The 17208-nt window shown below is 44.1% G+C and overlaps 1 protein-coding gene across 1 annotated transcript; it reads right to left on the bottom strand.

Annotated features, from left to right (window-relative positions):
* Positions 1–2704: 2704 nt before the first annotated feature.
* On the bottom strand, positions 2705–9693 carry RBM15 (RNA binding motif protein 15). The gene has a single exon (XM_061632608.1). It carries the CDS (start codon positions 9604–9606, stop codon positions 6778–6780), a length of 2829 nt encoding a protein of 942 aa, XP_061488592.1. The 5' UTR covers positions 9607–9693; the 3' UTR covers positions 2705–6777.
* Between the last annotated feature and the right edge of the window lie 7515 nt (positions 9694–17208).

Below are 17208 nucleotides of genomic sequence, written 5' to 3'. Positions count from 1 at the left end.
CCACATTGTGCAGTTCAAGATGAACAAGTAATTTCAAAAAGATTCTTACCATAGAAGACATAGTTCTAAAAAAACAGGTTGTGTTCAAATAATTTCCTGTGTCTGCTTGGCATGCTTACAGAGTTGAATCCATTTTTTTCATATTCTGTTATGCCATTGCCCAAGCCAACTTAAGGGCAGGATTTCAGTATTTTAAGAAAACTGTAGTTACCTTTCAGATAAAGATGTCCCTCTAACCAATCCAGAGGGGCTGACCAATCCTGTGAAGAAATAACTCACTATTATGGAGCAGCCACTAGAGCATTCCCCAGCATCACAAATGAACTGCAGTTAAAAGATACTGGGGTAAACAATAAGAGGGACAGTACAATCAACTGTGTAAGGGAATCAACACAATTTACCTGAAGCATCTTCTGGGAAGTCAATATTAAAGGGATACTGCACATACAGCAGCCTGCCATTCAAACATGAATATCTAAGTCAACGGTAGCATTCACTCCATCAGAAAGTTTGGAAAGCTGCAATTCTATGCACATTTACTTAGGAGTAAGTTCCACTGAATTCTGTAAGATTTACTTCTAAGAAGACATGTATGAGTTGCATTGTTGGTGGTCCTAATTACTCAGATTGTAACTACAGAGGATGTTTAACCACACCTCTTTATTCTTCTCTGGCTGCTTTCCTACAATACTAAAAGACATTTGAAATTCCAATTGCTTGCCAAATTCAGGACAGTTGGGACAAAATTTAGAATTGTGTCTGTTGGTACCAAGAAGCTGTGTACTAATTTGCTGCAGCATTCCACAAGCAGATCTGAATCACTTAATATCTAAAGATGACTAGCCACCTCTTCACATACAATGACTTTCCTACATATATTCCATATAGGAAAGGGCACGATTAAGCAATGAGCATGTTTATTTTGCTAGGTATGCACGCAGCACCAAGTGTGCATTCTCACAATTGCATTTTTTTCCTACAGCAAAGTGACATTTTGGACCATGTAGAAAGTCATTAGGTGTGAAGCAGTCCTTTTCGCCAGCACTTTAGTTTACCAAACAGAAATGTCAGCATTTATTATTAGGATCAATAGTTGGTATCCAACTAAGTCACGCTCAAAATACACCCATTGAAATCAATACTTAAGCCCACCATGACTAAATCTACTGATTTTAAAGGGTTTACTCAGAATATGACTTAGATGGATACCACCCAATATCTCAAACTATTTGCCAGTTTAAAGAAAACTTCAGAAACAAACTAAAAAGTGGCATTAAATGACATGTTCAAATTAGTACTCAGCCATGTTGGAAGTCATTGCAGTTGGGCAAAAGTGAATTAGTAAGAGTTAACCAGTAACCTAAGGACTTGGAAGGCTATAATGAGAAAAGCCTAAAAGCAGTAAATCCAGTTCCCTAGAATTACAATTTAGTTTGACCTCTTAAAATCCCTTACCTGTTTTAAGAGTTTTAAACAGCAGTTTGCCATGGGAACACAAAATTTGTGGAACACAATCGTTGCATCCTTGTGTTGATAAGCACCTGCTGCCTAGCAATCATCCTGCATGGATACAGGACAGTGCTAGTGTTCTTTATCCACAATAGGTTAACAATTTCAAGGCAACCAGAGCAAGCTTGCATTTCAAGATGTCTTCCATCTGCATGTCAAATGGCAACTAGTTAATTTTAAGACAGACTGGCAAACAAATGCAGTTTCTGCAGCCACGGTGCAGGTGCAGCACTGTTCGCTTCCTCTTGACATCTGGTGGTATGACGTCAACTGTGCCCCGAAGTCTCCTGCAGCAAAGAGTTGTACTCCTGCACAGTGGGAACAGCTTTCCAAAGCTCAAGGTCCCCAAATGCAGGAACTATAGCACATTTTTTTCAAAGTTTCACCACTTTTTTCCTCCTCTCATCATCATCTGTACTACAAACTACAAGTTTGCAGTGGTACCTACGAAACGATCAAGGTTGCATGCACATCCAAGGTGTGTAGACAATTTGCTTCAAAACTGGTCAAGAGCACAAATACCAATGGTACAGGTTTTAATGACAGCATTCTAGCTCTCAGGAACTCTTCATCCATTCAGAACTACACCCAGGAGTGCACAACTCTGGTGAAAAGCCCCTGGAGGTGGAGGAGCTCTTCAAGTGTGTCTGGAAACGTGCTATCACTTACTTTTTTATGAGTTACTTTTTCTTTTTTCAATTTGGTGAAAAGGTTTTTATGCACAAGATGCAAAGCAATTTCAAACTTTCTTCAAACTAAAATCAGAACTAAGGCCAAACAAGTTAGGTGAACAAAACAAATCAAGAACTTAAAATTCAGGAACTCCAGCTCTTCAAAATCAATAAAGTCCCAGATTTGTACACTGTTCTGAGACTTAAGATGCTTTCCCTGCTTCTTGCATGCCAGCAACAGCACCATTTCCTCGTAAAGATGAGGAGATAGCAGCCATTGATCCCCATTCACTGTAAACAATGGGACACAGCAACACAACAGACTAGATTCTTCAGATCTGATACAACAGGATGGTCAATATCAAAGCGTAGGTCTCCCTGCTTCTTGTCTGAGACCCACAACTATCAGATCGAGGAGGAGGAGGAGGAGCAGCAGCAGCAGCAGCAGCAGCAAAGTACCCCCACAGCTACAAACAAAGGGGTCAAAGGTTTGTCGTCAATTCATTTCCAGGCAGAAAAACCACTTTCCTCAAAAGAAACAATTTATTTAGAATGAAACAAAATTAGCTCGACTGTGAGCGCATGTTTTGAGTGACAGCTACTTTAAGCTGTGTGAGCCATAAAAAGGGTTTTTTTCCTTTACTTTTGCAGAAATCTTGTGTACACAGCACAAAGCAAAGAGGTCAATTTTCCACTTAAAACACGGGCATTGGCATCACAATAGCAGATACACAACTTTTTTTAAGCTGCCATTTTAGTAAAATGCACAAATACTAAACAGACAAGCTTTCTTCCATGAGGCCCATGTAAATTCCACACAAGCCAAAGCTTTTCTTCGCAAAGGTCCATTAGAGCTTGGAATCCCTTGTTGTCTTCAGCAATTCACCAGCCTTGCTTTCAGGAGGAAAGAAGAGGTTATTCAGTACAAGTGTTTACAACAGATTTGTCCTCTCCTTATATTAACAGATAGTTTACAGAACTACAAGGCTTTTCCTGAATATTCTAGGGAAAGTCTGAAAGTACCAATCACCCTTCACTGGCACAAAACTTTTGAAATGAATTAACATCTATATATAGATGCACAATGAATAGCTCTGGGGGTTTAAAACATAGAATACAGATTGAAGACATTCAATTGACCTGATAAAAAAAGATAAAAACCCAGGAGAAGAATCAACTGAGTTCTTTCACAACTCACACAATTTCTCTTTTTCAAAAAAGCAACTCAAACAAGAACATGAAATTTAGTGTTCTGTTTGTGTGTATATTTTCTCACTTTACTGTGTATCTCCAGCAGCAAGCTCATCAGTTACTGGAGGGGGGGAGCCAATGATGTACATTACATCCCCCCCCCTCTTCATCCTCAAAATAATTTCCCAGTTTTTCCAAAATATTGTAATTCGGTTTAGTACAACCGGAAATATTTATCTTCCATGACACATCTGGAGTATCTATTATTTTTATCTGCACAAAATAAATGGAAGTCAGGCTAGACTACCATACATCTTGTTATTTTTACATTGATTTCTTCCAATTAGTTTTCAAATTTTATCAAGTGCCTTCCAAGTACTGTTCCTGAATATATTTTAGTGGCAACCTCTAGCATTTCCATTTATCGTTCAATTGCAAGAGGTCTTTCAGATGCATTCCATGTACACACTCTAAATCATGGCCACACTCAGGCTCCTTAAGTCGTCCAAATAAGTTATTTCCTTTCCCTCTTGCACTCCTTGGGAAGTGATTCACACCGAAGATTTAAAAATGCTATAATCTTGCCTCCACTTTCAACGTTCTCATTTGGACTTCCCAAAATAGGAAGCCACTATATAGAACACAGAAGTGGATCTCACAGTAATGAGGTAGCCTTAAATTCATGCCACATTGTCAGCCAACAGCAGTCTATATGCTGAACCTTCAAGCATGCACAGTTGCTGGCTACCAGCCAAACAGCTGTTTAAGTTTCCAATTGTAAAAAATTTAAGTCTTAATGACAATAGACCACTTCAAAGTTTTTTTTTCCCTAAGCAACAAAGTGGCTATTAAACAATGTTTCAGAAAAAGACAATTCTCCATTCTAAGGCAATACACTGCAATGGATGGAAACAGTTGTGAATACATGCAGCATTCAAGTATGCATTGCTCCCACAGAAGCTCCATAATGCCATTATATAAAGACAATAACTCCACATTAATCTGTGTAAAAGTGGCATTAAACTCAACTTTTGCTAGGACTGAACTCTTACCCAGATGTCTCAAAAAGGATAATTGTGCTACTATGCAAACTCAAGAGCAAATACAGTCCCCAAAATTGGATTTAGATTTTATGGCAGTTTTGATTAGGTACTATGACATAAAATGTTGTTCTTCAATCATTTCACCCTATAAAGGGCTTTTAAAATTCTAGGTTTCCTTTTCTAGCTACAAATGAACCAGATTTTTTTTATCAAAGCAAACAACTTAAAGGATTTGGAAAATCTGAAACTGCCCATTTCATGTAACCTTAAAACACTTCAGGTCATGAAGATAAGCAGCAATGAACATAATTTGTTTTCATTTTCACGGAGGAAAATAAGATGTGGAGTTTTTCTGACACCAGTTGCCAGCAGCTTGCTAGTAAGCAAGTATATTCATACACTTTACTTCAAATTCAAGTTCGGTATGGCTTTAACAAAGTAGAGCACTGCATTTTGGAGAATGCACACTAAGCTTGACTCTTGAACCTGAACAAGTTTAAATGTTTTGAAGGGTTACAAAGGTGGCTTTCTGTAAGTGACCCATGAACTCAACACAGAGATCTGACTCCTTCTCCCAACAAATACAGTAAGAGAACTCACTATGTCACCAGTGCTTGACAAGTGCAATGGCATGGTTAACCCCATAATATTCATGTTATGCAGTAACTGTCAACATAGACTTGTCTTATTGACTTTGTCTGGAAGCAGGGAACATATGAAACACCTTCCTTGAAGTTGTTACTGTTTCAAAATACTACACAATTCTCAATAGTAAGAAAAGTGGCTAGATTTTGCATGCATGTTGAAGGGCTCTTAAGCCCACAATTCAAAGTTTTCTTCCTTTATTACAGGACAGCTGATATTTTCAGTATGCGTTATGTATTAACATAGTTATATCAAATCTGTTAGCACTCATCATGGGGTTTAGGGTGCTAGAGCTATGTTTTTTAAAAAAGTTAAAGAACCAACTGGTTTCAGAAGTCAGGCTTTGCTCTAAAAAGTGACTTTAACATGCTTCTCAATATAAGCTTTTACCAAGCAGTATGTTTTTTTCCCATCCAGCCACATTTCAAAAAATGTGAACCTTTATACCTGGGCAGAACCATTTTACATCAAATGGAAAACATTATTTGTTACTCAGAGTAATGTCTTAGAGGGCTAATAAAATCTTTGAATGAAAAGGTAAGGCAAATGAAGCCACACATTCTACTCCCCCCCCCATCCTTATCAAGGTATTTTTGTAGGGTTTTTTTTTTAAAAAAATTGTTTTTTCCAACAAATTGTGTTATTTGAATAAACTGAACTGCTTCTCCACCATTTGGAAATGCAAGATGATTGCAAAAGTGTCAGGATTAAAACAGTGCTATCCAGACTATAAAACCTTGCATAATGCCCATTAAATTTTACCTGAAAAATATGTACCAGGTGGCATTCCTTTCTATTTTTGTGGGTATAAAATAATATTGAAAGGGTTGTGCAGCAGAACCTTTTACAAAAGTTAAGTGCCATCTCTGAAAATTATATTTCCAAATTACATTTTGGAATTCACTATCCCTACCACAATTACCAAAGGGCAATAATAAAAATGCAAGCAATCGCAAGTTGTCTTAAAAGCACCTGCTTCTTGCATACTGAAGTACAAGATGTTTATGGATTGTAGAAAAGCTCGTCTCTTTATCATGTATTGTGACTACAATCCCAAATGCACCAGAGGTTCAAGGGTACACCTGTTACACATTCTTTGTGGGCTTGGCAAAAAACTAATACCCAGTGAAAGAAGTCTATAGTGTATCACAAAAGCTTAAGTATTAGCTGCCTCTGGGAAATCAACCTTGAATCAATTCAAACTCAAATTTTATTGTCAGGTTCTTGGGGAAGGGATTATTCTGATTTCAAGGCTACAAATCCAAGGCTTTCACAGGGTTCACAATGGGCATTTGCTTGTCTTTTTAAGCATGTGATTCTGTATGAGCCACAAATCCTTTAAATCTGGCCACTTAGATTTATATGCACAGGGAAGAGATTTTTTATATCTACTTTAAAGTTATGAAATGAAAAAGGACTAGTTAAAAAGCTTTTTAAAAAAACAGGAGAGAAAGAATCTTGGTTTGGGTTTCATATTTTAGTGAAGCAGACCTTCCCATCAGCAAGACAGTCAAGGTAGCCTAACCATACTAACAGACAGCTAACAAGTCTGCCTTCTAAAGAGTTTATAGAAAAATGAGGAAAGGTAAGATGAACTACATATCTAATTAAAAATTATACTTGGGGAACTGGCTAAGGCTCATCGCATAGCACCTGGCAGACACTGGAATGGGGGGGGGGGTGAAGCAGCAGGACAGAGCACAGAAAGTATTAGGGCTTTAAGATGCACCACGGACAATGATCATAACCAAATAGTCATCCTCTGATTTAGCCAGGGCCTTGGCTGTAGAATCCAGGAACTGCTGAGAAAAATCACAGGGTGGAAAAGCATGCAAGACCCCGCTGTTTTCTTTGTCTTTGTTGCCCCCTACTGGGAGGCTTATCACCCCAGCTGCCTGTTTTTGTTTAAGATAGGACACCAGGTTTCTGAGCGGCCGCTGTGTAGAGGTGGTGTTAGCTTCACCAGCCCCAGATGAGACACGGTTGTCTGTGGTACCAGGCACAGCCAAGAGAATAGCATATCCATTGGGTCCTGCCACTTTGATACGACGAGTAACTTCATCCAGCTTGGGCTGGTCCAAACGGAGGCGCTGTGTGATCTTTAGCTGGGCCACTTTGCCACCAGTTGCTCCTTCCACCAGGAGACTGCTGGCCACACTCAGATCCCCCTGAAGTAGGTGCATGTTAGATGGAAAGTTGCTGTTCTTCAACAGAAGCATTCCTTGCCAAGCCAGGCACAGTTTAGAGGATGACCCAGACTTTGAGGTTCCATCCTGCTGTTGTTGCTTTTGGGGTGGAGGTTTCAGCCGAGATCCTCCACCACTGCTTGCTTCAGATGCATGCTCATCCTTTTTTGCAGGACTCTTGCACTCTTGGGTAGTAGCCGTTATAAGCGTGCGATGTTTTCGTTCCCTTTCAGTGTTCTTGTGGTCACGCTTCTCACTCTGGCTTCTCTCCAAGCTACCTCTCCGTGGCTCTCTGACGGGTGAAGGACGATCTAGCAGGAGCGACCGAGAGGACGGTCGTTCTGTATCACTACTGTAGCGGTCTCTGCCCATACTTGGCTCAGGGCTACGGTCTTGTGGAGAGACTGCAGGTGGGCAGTGACGCTTGCGGGATGAAGACGATCGTTCACTGTCTGGAGAACGGTCCAAATGCCGTCCCCCATCCTCCACTAGCCTTCGCTTCCTAGGTGGGTCCCTACTGCTGCTGGCTAACTCCCTTTCCCCACGAGTTCTTTCTAGAGACCAACCATCTCGCCGACGTTCCAGACTTTCTAGTGCATCATAAACAGTTGTTCTGTTCCCTCTGTCCCGAACTGGAGGTGGGGGAGGCACCCATTCTGTTTCAGGATAGAGATCTCTATCACGATCTCCATACAGCAGGGGTGGGGTCCTATCCCGAGCACCTCTGAGTGGATCTGGTGGAGCACCACGATGTGCCCCAAAGGCAGATGTCTCTGCTACCAGTTCATAGTGAGCAGGGGGTGGAAGTGGCAATGGCTGCAAATAAGGTTGCTGGTAACGATGCTCAGTGTCAGCAAAGTCCACCCGTAGACGACGGTCTGGCCCACCCAAAGGAAAGCCACGCATGTGGGTACAAGCAGCTTGTGCAGCATCCAAGCTCTCATACTGAATGTAAGCCCATGAGTCACCTTTACGATAGTCAATGGTGCGAATAGTGCCAAAACGGTCAAACTCCCTGGCAAGGGCAGCTAATGGCACCCAAGGCCCCAAACCACCCACCCAGAGTCGTGTGGTAGGGGTGGCTTTACCATAGCCAATTTTGATAGGGTTACGCAGCAGCAGCTTGCCAGACATGGCAAGTTTAGCCCGGTGGGCCATATCCAGATTTTCAAACTTGAGAAATCCGTAGGTGGTAGTCTGACCTCGGGATGGCCTCTTGATATCCACCTCAGTGATAACCCCAAAGCGATCAAAAGCCCTGCGGAGATCTGATTCAGTCACTGATATATCCAGATTGCCCAGGAACAATGTACGATTGGCTCTCTGGTCATCCTCAGGGCTGATCTCTTCCTCGCTGGCAGTTCCTGTGCCACCAACTCCACGAAATGCAGCTGCTGCCACACCAGCAACTCGATCCAGACTGTATGCAGGCCTCACACGGTCATAGAAGCCCCCATAATCTCGTTCTCTTTCCAACTCCCTAGGCAGAGGTGGCGGTGGCAGGCGGCCCAGGGCAAGCTGCTGGAGCCTGAAGTCTCTGTATCCCAAGCCTGCTCCTCCACCAGCAGGAGAGAGGGCCCTCTGGGTAGCCCCGGTAGAGGGATGTCTGATAGCTGCAGGTGCAGCGCCTGCTACACCCACCGCTGTGGCTCCATAAGGAGACTCCTTGTCCAAAAGGGCTGGAGAGCGGCTGGCACGACGCCGGCCACTTCCTCCTCCACTATTGCCCCCCACATAGACAGCCTCGATCTTCAGTGGCCGGTCATAGAGAACCAGGCGCCCGCGAGCATGCTTGGCAGCCCGGGCATCCTCCGGGCGGCGGAAGTTGACAAAGGCCACCCGTTCGTCGCCAGCTCCAGTACCGGGCGGGAGGCGGCTGATTTTGACACTTACGTCTCCGAAACGCTTGAACTCGTGGAACAGCCCATCCTCGATCGCCTCATCGCTCAGCGCGGAGCCCAACTCGCTGATCTTAAGAGTCTTGTACTCACTGCTGCTGCCGGCGTCGGAGGGGGCCGCTCGGGAATCGCCGCCGCCGCGGCTGCCACGCGAGGACGAGGAGGACTCCGCGTTCTTGCTACTACTATTGGTGCCGCTGTAGCCGTGGCGGCTGCTGCTCCCGCCGCCCCCAGAGCTGCCCACCGTAGCGGAGTCGTACTCGCGGCTGCTGGCCCGGCTGGCCTTTTCCAAATGAAGACTCCGCCGACTGCTGCTGCTACCACCCTCACCAGAGCCGCCACCCGCCGATTTCCCGCCACCGTTGCTTGGCTTCTTACTGCTCCGCTCGCTCCGTGCCGAAGACGAGTCTTCGCCACCACGGGACCGTTTGGCCTTGGCAGGAGAACGTTCCTTGCCCTTCATGACGGCGAGCGCCAGCAAAAGGGAATCGCGCGGCGAGTATCGCGCCTCACGCAACTGCCGCCATCTTGAAACCTCCCGCAGACTCTAACTCCGCCCACTTTGCATCCATTGGACAACTTAATCGGAGCCCATCACTCTCATTGCACAAAGAGCCTGTCAGTAGGGGAGGAGGGAAGCTAGCCGTGCAACTCAGCACCCCGGAAGTAGAAACCCTCCTTCCTAAATCGCGCTCGTTATTCGATTAGATGAAGCGGTGGTTGCTCCGCGATTCCATGAGCTCGATGGACCGGAATGGCAAGAGTCACTACATAGGTCGACTATTGAAAGGCTAAAAGCACAAGTTCAGACTGGGTTGGACAAAAATTCATCAGTCCCAGGTTATCTGCCTCATTCATAGCCTGTGTTGTCCAAGCATTTATTGGCCATTTTCTTTGAATCAGTAATCCTACTCTCCCTGTTCCCATGGGGGGAGGGTCTCGCGCAAGCACTTTTAATTTGATTGGATGTTGGCGATGCCTATCGCAACCTTCTCAACTGGCGGCTCCGATTACCACCCGCTCATTGGTCAATCAACGGTTCTCGCTAGGAATTAGGCGAGGCTTTCTTCGTTTAGTTTGGTTGAGGCGCGAAGGAAGTAGGCGGGAGCAGGCAGCTCTGGAGGTTCTCTGACAACGGGAAATCGTCGCCTCAGATTTCGCACAGGGAGAATGCGGAGACTAGGGGCGAGTTGGAAGGACAGCACAGCACATAGGGAGAACAAACTGCTTCATGCACACAATGTCCTCCGCTATCTTCACAGGCTTCGTCCAACGGAACTTCAAACTCGACTGCCTCCGTTACAGGAATGCGAAGAACCGTCAAGAACTCCTATGGGAAGCCCCACATTTATAATAATGATAATATAAAACGTGTTAGTCCTGGCTCTTAGAGCAATGTATAACTGAAGACATTTAAACTCCATAACGTGAATACAATAAGTTCAGAATAATAGTAAACATCAACTTTAAAAGTCCTGGGGAAATAACAAAAAATATCTAGCGCCAAAACCCCACAAACAAGTCCCGCCCCTGAGAAGGTCTCGTTTCCCGCCGCACCTCTACCCAAAACCTTCACAACAGCAAATCCTAGCAACTGACTTACCGCTGTAGTCTGTTCATCTTTTCACTGAACTTTTTAGGTAGGCTGTTTGCGTGATACCTGCTGCAATTACTTTAACTGCATTGTTTTTGTAAGTCCTGGGGTATCAGTGGGGGTAGGTTCATTGCTCCCACCAGTATAATACAGCCACGAGAGGCTGTATACTATAGTCAGCATGGATTTTTTGCATTCAGCAATGTTAAACTGAAAATACCACCATGCCATTCTGATGCTTCCCATAAGCTCATTTCAAAACAAAACCTACAAAACGTATAGTCCTGAACTCAGAAACGCTTGCTTAACAACCGTCTAAATTTTCATGGTGATACACAAAATAGAGAGTCGAGAGTTCAAAGTGTAAAAAGAGAAAAAATCCAGACTCCTTTTGAACTTTTTTCTGTGAGAGTTCTCATAATCTGTTGAAATTAATTAAAAATCAGCCATGTTCACAGAGTACATGTAATCCTATTACTCACCTTGCCCCATACTCTGACCTTCATCTTCTGCAGTTTAAAAATTAAAAAATTGCTTGGCTGATTTTTAATTAATTTAAGAAATTTAGCATTGAACTCAATGAGGCCAGGAATGCTCAGTAAGAACCAACTGTCAATGTTCTAAAAGACACACAGCAGTTGGGCTTGGCTAATCAGGGCCACACCCATACTGAGAGGAGACTTACTCCCCTGACAGAGCTCTAGTGGCCAGAGTGGTTTAACAGTCAACCACTCCGACTGAAGGTCTGTGAAGAGAACAGGGCATCTCCTAGCAACTCAACACCCTTCACTAACCACACTTCCCAGGATTCTTTGGGACAAGCCATCACTGTGTAAAGTGAAATAAAGGTCTGGTGTGGATGTGGCCAGGGACAGCTTTGGTTTAAATTTGGGTTGGAGACTACATATGCCTGCTGTAGAAAAAAAGGTGGGAGAAACCCTGAAAAACAATGATACTGATTTCCTTCCCTCCTTCCCTCCCTCCTATTCCTGCTCCCCTCCCTGCCCTTCCTTCAGGTCAGTTTCACATATCCTAAGCATGATTGCACAGGAGTAAATCCTGCTGAACTCAAGCATGCAAATGATCAAACCTGCCCTCCCCCTCCTATCCCCTCCCTCTTGCTCCTTCCTTCACCCATCCCCTTCCAATGCCCTCCCCCCAGCCCCCCTCCCCCATGGTTAGTTTTACCTATCCGAAGCATGATTGCATGAGAGTAAATCCCATTGAACTCAATAAGCATGCAAATGATCAAACCTGCCCTCACCTCCCTTTTGCCCCTTCCCTCCTCCTTCCTTCACCCTCACCATCCCCTTTGAATCCCCCTCCTTTCCCCTCCCCCTCCTTCTGCTCCCCTCTTCCTCCTTTCCTCTACTCTCCCCTCCCTTTCTCCTCCCCCATGGTCAGTTTTACCTATCCTAGCCATGATTGCACGGGAGTAAATCCCACTGAACTCAGTAAGCATGCAAATGATCAGACCTGGCTTTCCCCTCCTTCCCCTCTTCTCTTCACCTCCCTTCTTCCTTCCCTTCACCTCCCTTCTTCCTCCCTTCCTTCTTCCTGCTCACCCCAGGCCTCCCTCCCCATGGTCAGTTTTACCTATCCTAAGCATGATTGCACGGGAGTAAATCCCACTAAACTAAATAAGCATGCAAATGATCAATCCATTCTCAGCAAACTTGCACAGGATCCCATTTCTTACCTCCCAGATTAAAAAGCAGAGAAATTCACAAATAGGCAAAAAAACCCTTAAGAACATACCTATAGCCCACAGATATTTCTATCAAACTTTAAAAAGCAGGGAAATTGGGCAGCTATAGTGAAAGCACCAGGGGAGCAGGAGACCGGACCACTTCTCTGAGATATTGGACTGCCCTACAAATTTGTCAAAATGCAAATGTGGGTTGGTCTTTCACAGTCCAATCCACTTCCTGTGTAACATGGTAACGTGCCTCTGAGTATATGGTGAGTGGTGGCAACACCTGCAATCGGCCCAAATGACAGAAACAAGACATAGAATCATAGAATCAATCATAGAGTTGGAAGGGGCCTATAAGGCCATCAAGTCCAATCCCCTGCTCAATGCAGGAATCCAAATCAAAGCATTCCCGACAGATGGCTGTCCAGCTGCCTCTTGAATGCCTCCAGTGTCAGAGAGCCCACTACCTCTCTAGGTAATTGGTTTCATTGTTGTATGGCTCTAACAGTAAGTTTTTCCTGATGTCCAGTCAAAATCTGGCTTCCTGCAACTTGAGCCCATTATTCCGTGTCCTGCACTCTGGGACGATCGAGAAGAGATTGAGCCCATTATTCCGTGTCCTGCACTCTGGGACAATCGAGAAGAGATCCTGGCCCTCCTCTATGTGACAACCTTTCATGTACTTGAAGAGTGCTATCATATCTCCCCTCAGTTTTCTCCAGACTAAACATGCCCAGTTCTTTCAGTCTCTCTTCATAAGACTTTGTTTTCAGTCCCCTGATCATCCTTCTTGCCCTCCTCTGAACCTGTCCCAGTTTGTCTGCATCCTTCTTGAAGTGTGGAGACCAGAACTGGATGCAGTATTCAAGATGAGGCATAACCAGTGCTGAACAGAGGGGAACTAATACTTCACATGATTGGGAAACTATACTTCTGTTAATGCAGCCTAATACAGCATTTGCCTTTTTTGCAGCCACATCACACTGTTGGCTCATATTCAGTTTGTGATCAATGACAATTCCAAGATACTTCTCACATGTCGTATTGCTGAGCCAAGTATCCCCCATCTTATAACTGTGCATTTGGTTTCTTTTTCCTAAGTGTAGAACTTTGCATTTATCCCTGTTGAATTTCATTCTGTTGTTTTCAGCCCAATGCTCCAGCCTATCAAGATCCCTTTGAATTATGTTTCTGTCTTCCACGGTATTAGCTGTGCCCCCCAATTCTGTATCATCTGCAAATTTGATAAGCATACTCTGTACTTCCTCATCCAAGTCTTTAATCAAAATGTTGAAAAGCACTGGGCCCAGGACCGAGCCCTGTGGCACCCCACTCGTTACTTCCACCCAGTTTGAGAAGGAACCATTGATAAGCACTCTTTGAGTATGATTCTGGAGCCAACTGTGGATCCACCTGATAGTTGTTCCATCCAGCCCACATTTAGCTAGCTTGCTAATCAGAATATCATGGGGTACTTTGTCAAAAGCTTTGCTGAAGTCGAGATATATTATGTCCATAGCATTCCCACAGTCTACAAGGGAGGTTACCCAATCAAAAAATGAGGTGAGATTAGTTTGGCAGGATTTGTTCTTCATAAATCCATGCTGGCTGCTAGTAATCACTGCATTGCTTTCAAGGTGCTTACAGATTGACTGCTTTATAATCTGCTCCAGAGTTTTTCCAGGGATTGATGTTAGGCTGACTGGTCTGTAGTTCCCTGGCTCCTCCTTTTTGCCCTTTTTGAAGATAGGGACAACATTAGCTCTCCTCCAGTCATCCGGCACTTCACTAGTTCTCCGTGATTTCGCAAAGATAATAGATAGCAGTTCTGAGAGTTCTTCAGCCAATTCCTTCAGTACTCTAGGATGCAGTTTATCGGACCCTGCCAATTTGAACTCATTCAAAGTGATCAGGCATTCCTTGACCGTTTGTCGATCAATCTCAAGCTCTAATCCTGCCCCTTCTACTTCATGTTTCCCGGGAGGGTCATAGACCCTTTTTTGGAAGAAGACAGAGCCAAAGTAGGAAATGAGCACTTCTGCCTTTTCTTTGACATCTGCCATCTTCATTGAGTAGCTGTGCCACCATTTCGTTTCTCTGTCTTTTACTACGGATGTACCTGAAGAAAGCTTTTTGTTTGCTTTTAGCATCCCTCGCTAACCTCAGCTCATTCTCAGCCTTAGCCTTCCTGACACCATCAAGTCGTAATTCCCCTCCTTTATTAAGAGTTTAAGTTCGTCCTGCTTGTTTCCCATGCTCATGCATTAGTATACAGACATCAAAGACCATGTGATTTGTGGCTTGGCTTCCTTACTATATTTTTCTGAGGACTGCTACTGGGCCCTATTAGAGCCAATCTCTCTGTTCCCGTTACTGTGCACAAGCCTTAATCAGTTGTCACCACCAAGTTTACATCTCCCTCTCCCTTAGGATTCAGTTTAAAGCCCTCCTGATGAACTACTTCATGCTGTGGCTACACACATTCTCCCAGTCCTTGTGAGATGCAACCCATCACTTGCCAGCAGTCCATTTTCCAGGAAGCATAGCCCATGGTCCCAGAATCCAAATCTCTCACTTCGGTAGCACCTTCGTAGCCATTCATTCTCATGGAGTATTTTTCTTTCCCTTTCTACTCCTCTTCTACGTACTGGAAGGATGGATGAAAAAGCTATCTGGGCCCCAAAGTCCTTGAGTTTCCTTCCCAGAACTTCAAAGTCTGATGTGATTTCTTCATAGCTCTGTTTGGCAGTATCATTTGTTCCCACATGGATGAGGAGAAGGGGATACCTGTCAGTGGGCTTGATGAGTGATGGCAACCCTTCCGTCACATCTCTAATCCGTTCTCCTGGTAGACAGCATACCTGGTGAGTCCATTAATCTTCTTGGCATACTTGGGTTTTGATCCCACGCAGTAGGGAGTCTCCCACTACTAGTATTCTTGTTGAGGGGCGTGGTTTCATTGCCCCTGCTTGATTGAGCTTCAGCCTCTTTCTTGTTGTCACATGGGGTCTCCTTCCACTACAGGCTGTCCTCCAGTCTCATCCTTGAGTGGTTGAAAGCGGTTCCATAGTTCCACTGGTGAAGAGTGTCTTCTAGCTCTTCTGCTCCTAACTGTCACCCTTTCCCACGGAGTTTCCTCCACTTAGTTGTTCTTCTCCAAACCAGTCTCCTCTTCTCAGAGCTTGGAAGATTACTTTTAAAAAGTAATAAATTACAGTTACAATTACATGGCCCAAAAAGTAGTAATTACCGTTACAATTGCAATCGGTCTGAAAGTAACTGATTACTTTACTTTTTCTCAAAAGTAATCACTATAGTTACATTTCAGTTACTGTTTTTTTTAAAAAAATGCCTACAAGGTGCTGGGCTTGGGTGCTGCACATCTAAGTAGCCTAAAACAACATTAAAATTAGGCACACACACACAGAGGGTAGTAGAATAATGTGAAGTGTGCCCCCATCTCCTCCCTATCTTGCAAGATCCCCCCAGTCAGAGTGGAAGTAAGCAGGTCGATAGCACAATTTAAAAAGATCATATTTGCATAATTTTTGCTCACTGAATAACCCTGCCTGGGCCAGTCTAACCTAGCAGAGTTGTTGTGAGAAAAAATGAAGGGGGGGAGCCATGTACAATGAATTGAGGTAGGATTTGAAGATGATGATCATAGAATCATAGAATAGTAGAGTTGAAAAGGGCCTACACTTGTACAAGTGTATAGAACACAGCTTGTACTTTAGTTCAGTGCAATGTGTGAACAAGCTTTCAAAGTTATTGTTTTACATGGCAAACAAGACCAATGAATGGCTTCTAGGACAAGCTTCCCCAGCTTGGTGTCTTCCAAATGTCATTGGACTCCCAACTCCCATCAGCCCCAGAGAAAGCATGGCCAATGGTCAGGGATGATGGCAGTTGGAATTCCAAAATGCTCTACTCTTTTCTGTCTCCCCTGTGGGATGCTATAAACTCACTTTGACAGCTAACCCAATTCCTGTGAATAACAACTGACAGAGAGAAAACACACATGGTTTGGTCTACCTTCACAGGCAGCAGCTTGGGAACAACAGCAATTGTAGCCATGCTGCCCAATGTGTGAATTAACTTTTACCACAATTGGGCAAGTAACAGTCATGCAAACAACAAGGTGCATCATCAGTGGCTTTAATGGGGTTGAGCGGAGCGCCTGGAACCACTGTTGTTGCTTCTATGGATGAAAGGGAGTGAGGATAAAGGTAAATGAAATGCAAATAGAAAAAAACAAACAAAAGACAGTGATGGTTTCCTAAATGCAATATCATACCATCCACAACAAGGTTCCTATAAGTAGGGCATTGGCCATGGGCTACTCACTATCTGTCATCCTAATCTGCCCCTCAGGATGAAAACAACAGAGGGGAACCATTAACACCCCAAGGAAGAAGGGCACACTGAGCATGGGGTTTAACTATTATTTTAACAGCCTTACAACTCACAAAGCAAGTTTACAGTCAGGAAGTCAGTTCCATAACTAGGAGCACAAGTACTCAAAGCGACTGCTTGAGCATTTAAATGGAAACAGACTGCCTTCAAGTCGATCCAGACTTATGGTGACCCTATGAATAGAGTTTTCATGATATTCAGAGGTGGTTTACTATTGTCTTCCTCTGAGGCTGAGAGGCAGTGACCGACCCAAGGTAACCCAGTAAGCTTCATGGCTGTGTGGGGATTCCAACCCTGGTCTCCCAGGTCATAGTCCGACATTCTAACCACTACACCACACTGGACTTCCCTGCAAATGA

Source organism: Rhineura floridana, chromosome 6, assembly GCF_030035675.1.
Source record: "Rhineura floridana isolate rRhiFlo1 chromosome 6, rRhiFlo1.hap2, whole genome shotgun sequence".
NCBI lineage: Eukaryota > Metazoa > Chordata > Lepidosauria > Squamata > Rhineuridae > Rhineura > Rhineura floridana.
This window is presented reverse-complemented; position numbering and strand designations above follow the sequence as displayed.

What these genes read in the sequence shown, in the direction of transcription:
- RBM15 (XM_061632608.1), bottom strand. Translation starts at nt 9,606, where the DNA reads ATGAAGGGCAAGGAACGTTCTCCTGCCAAGGCCAAACGGTCCCGTGGT.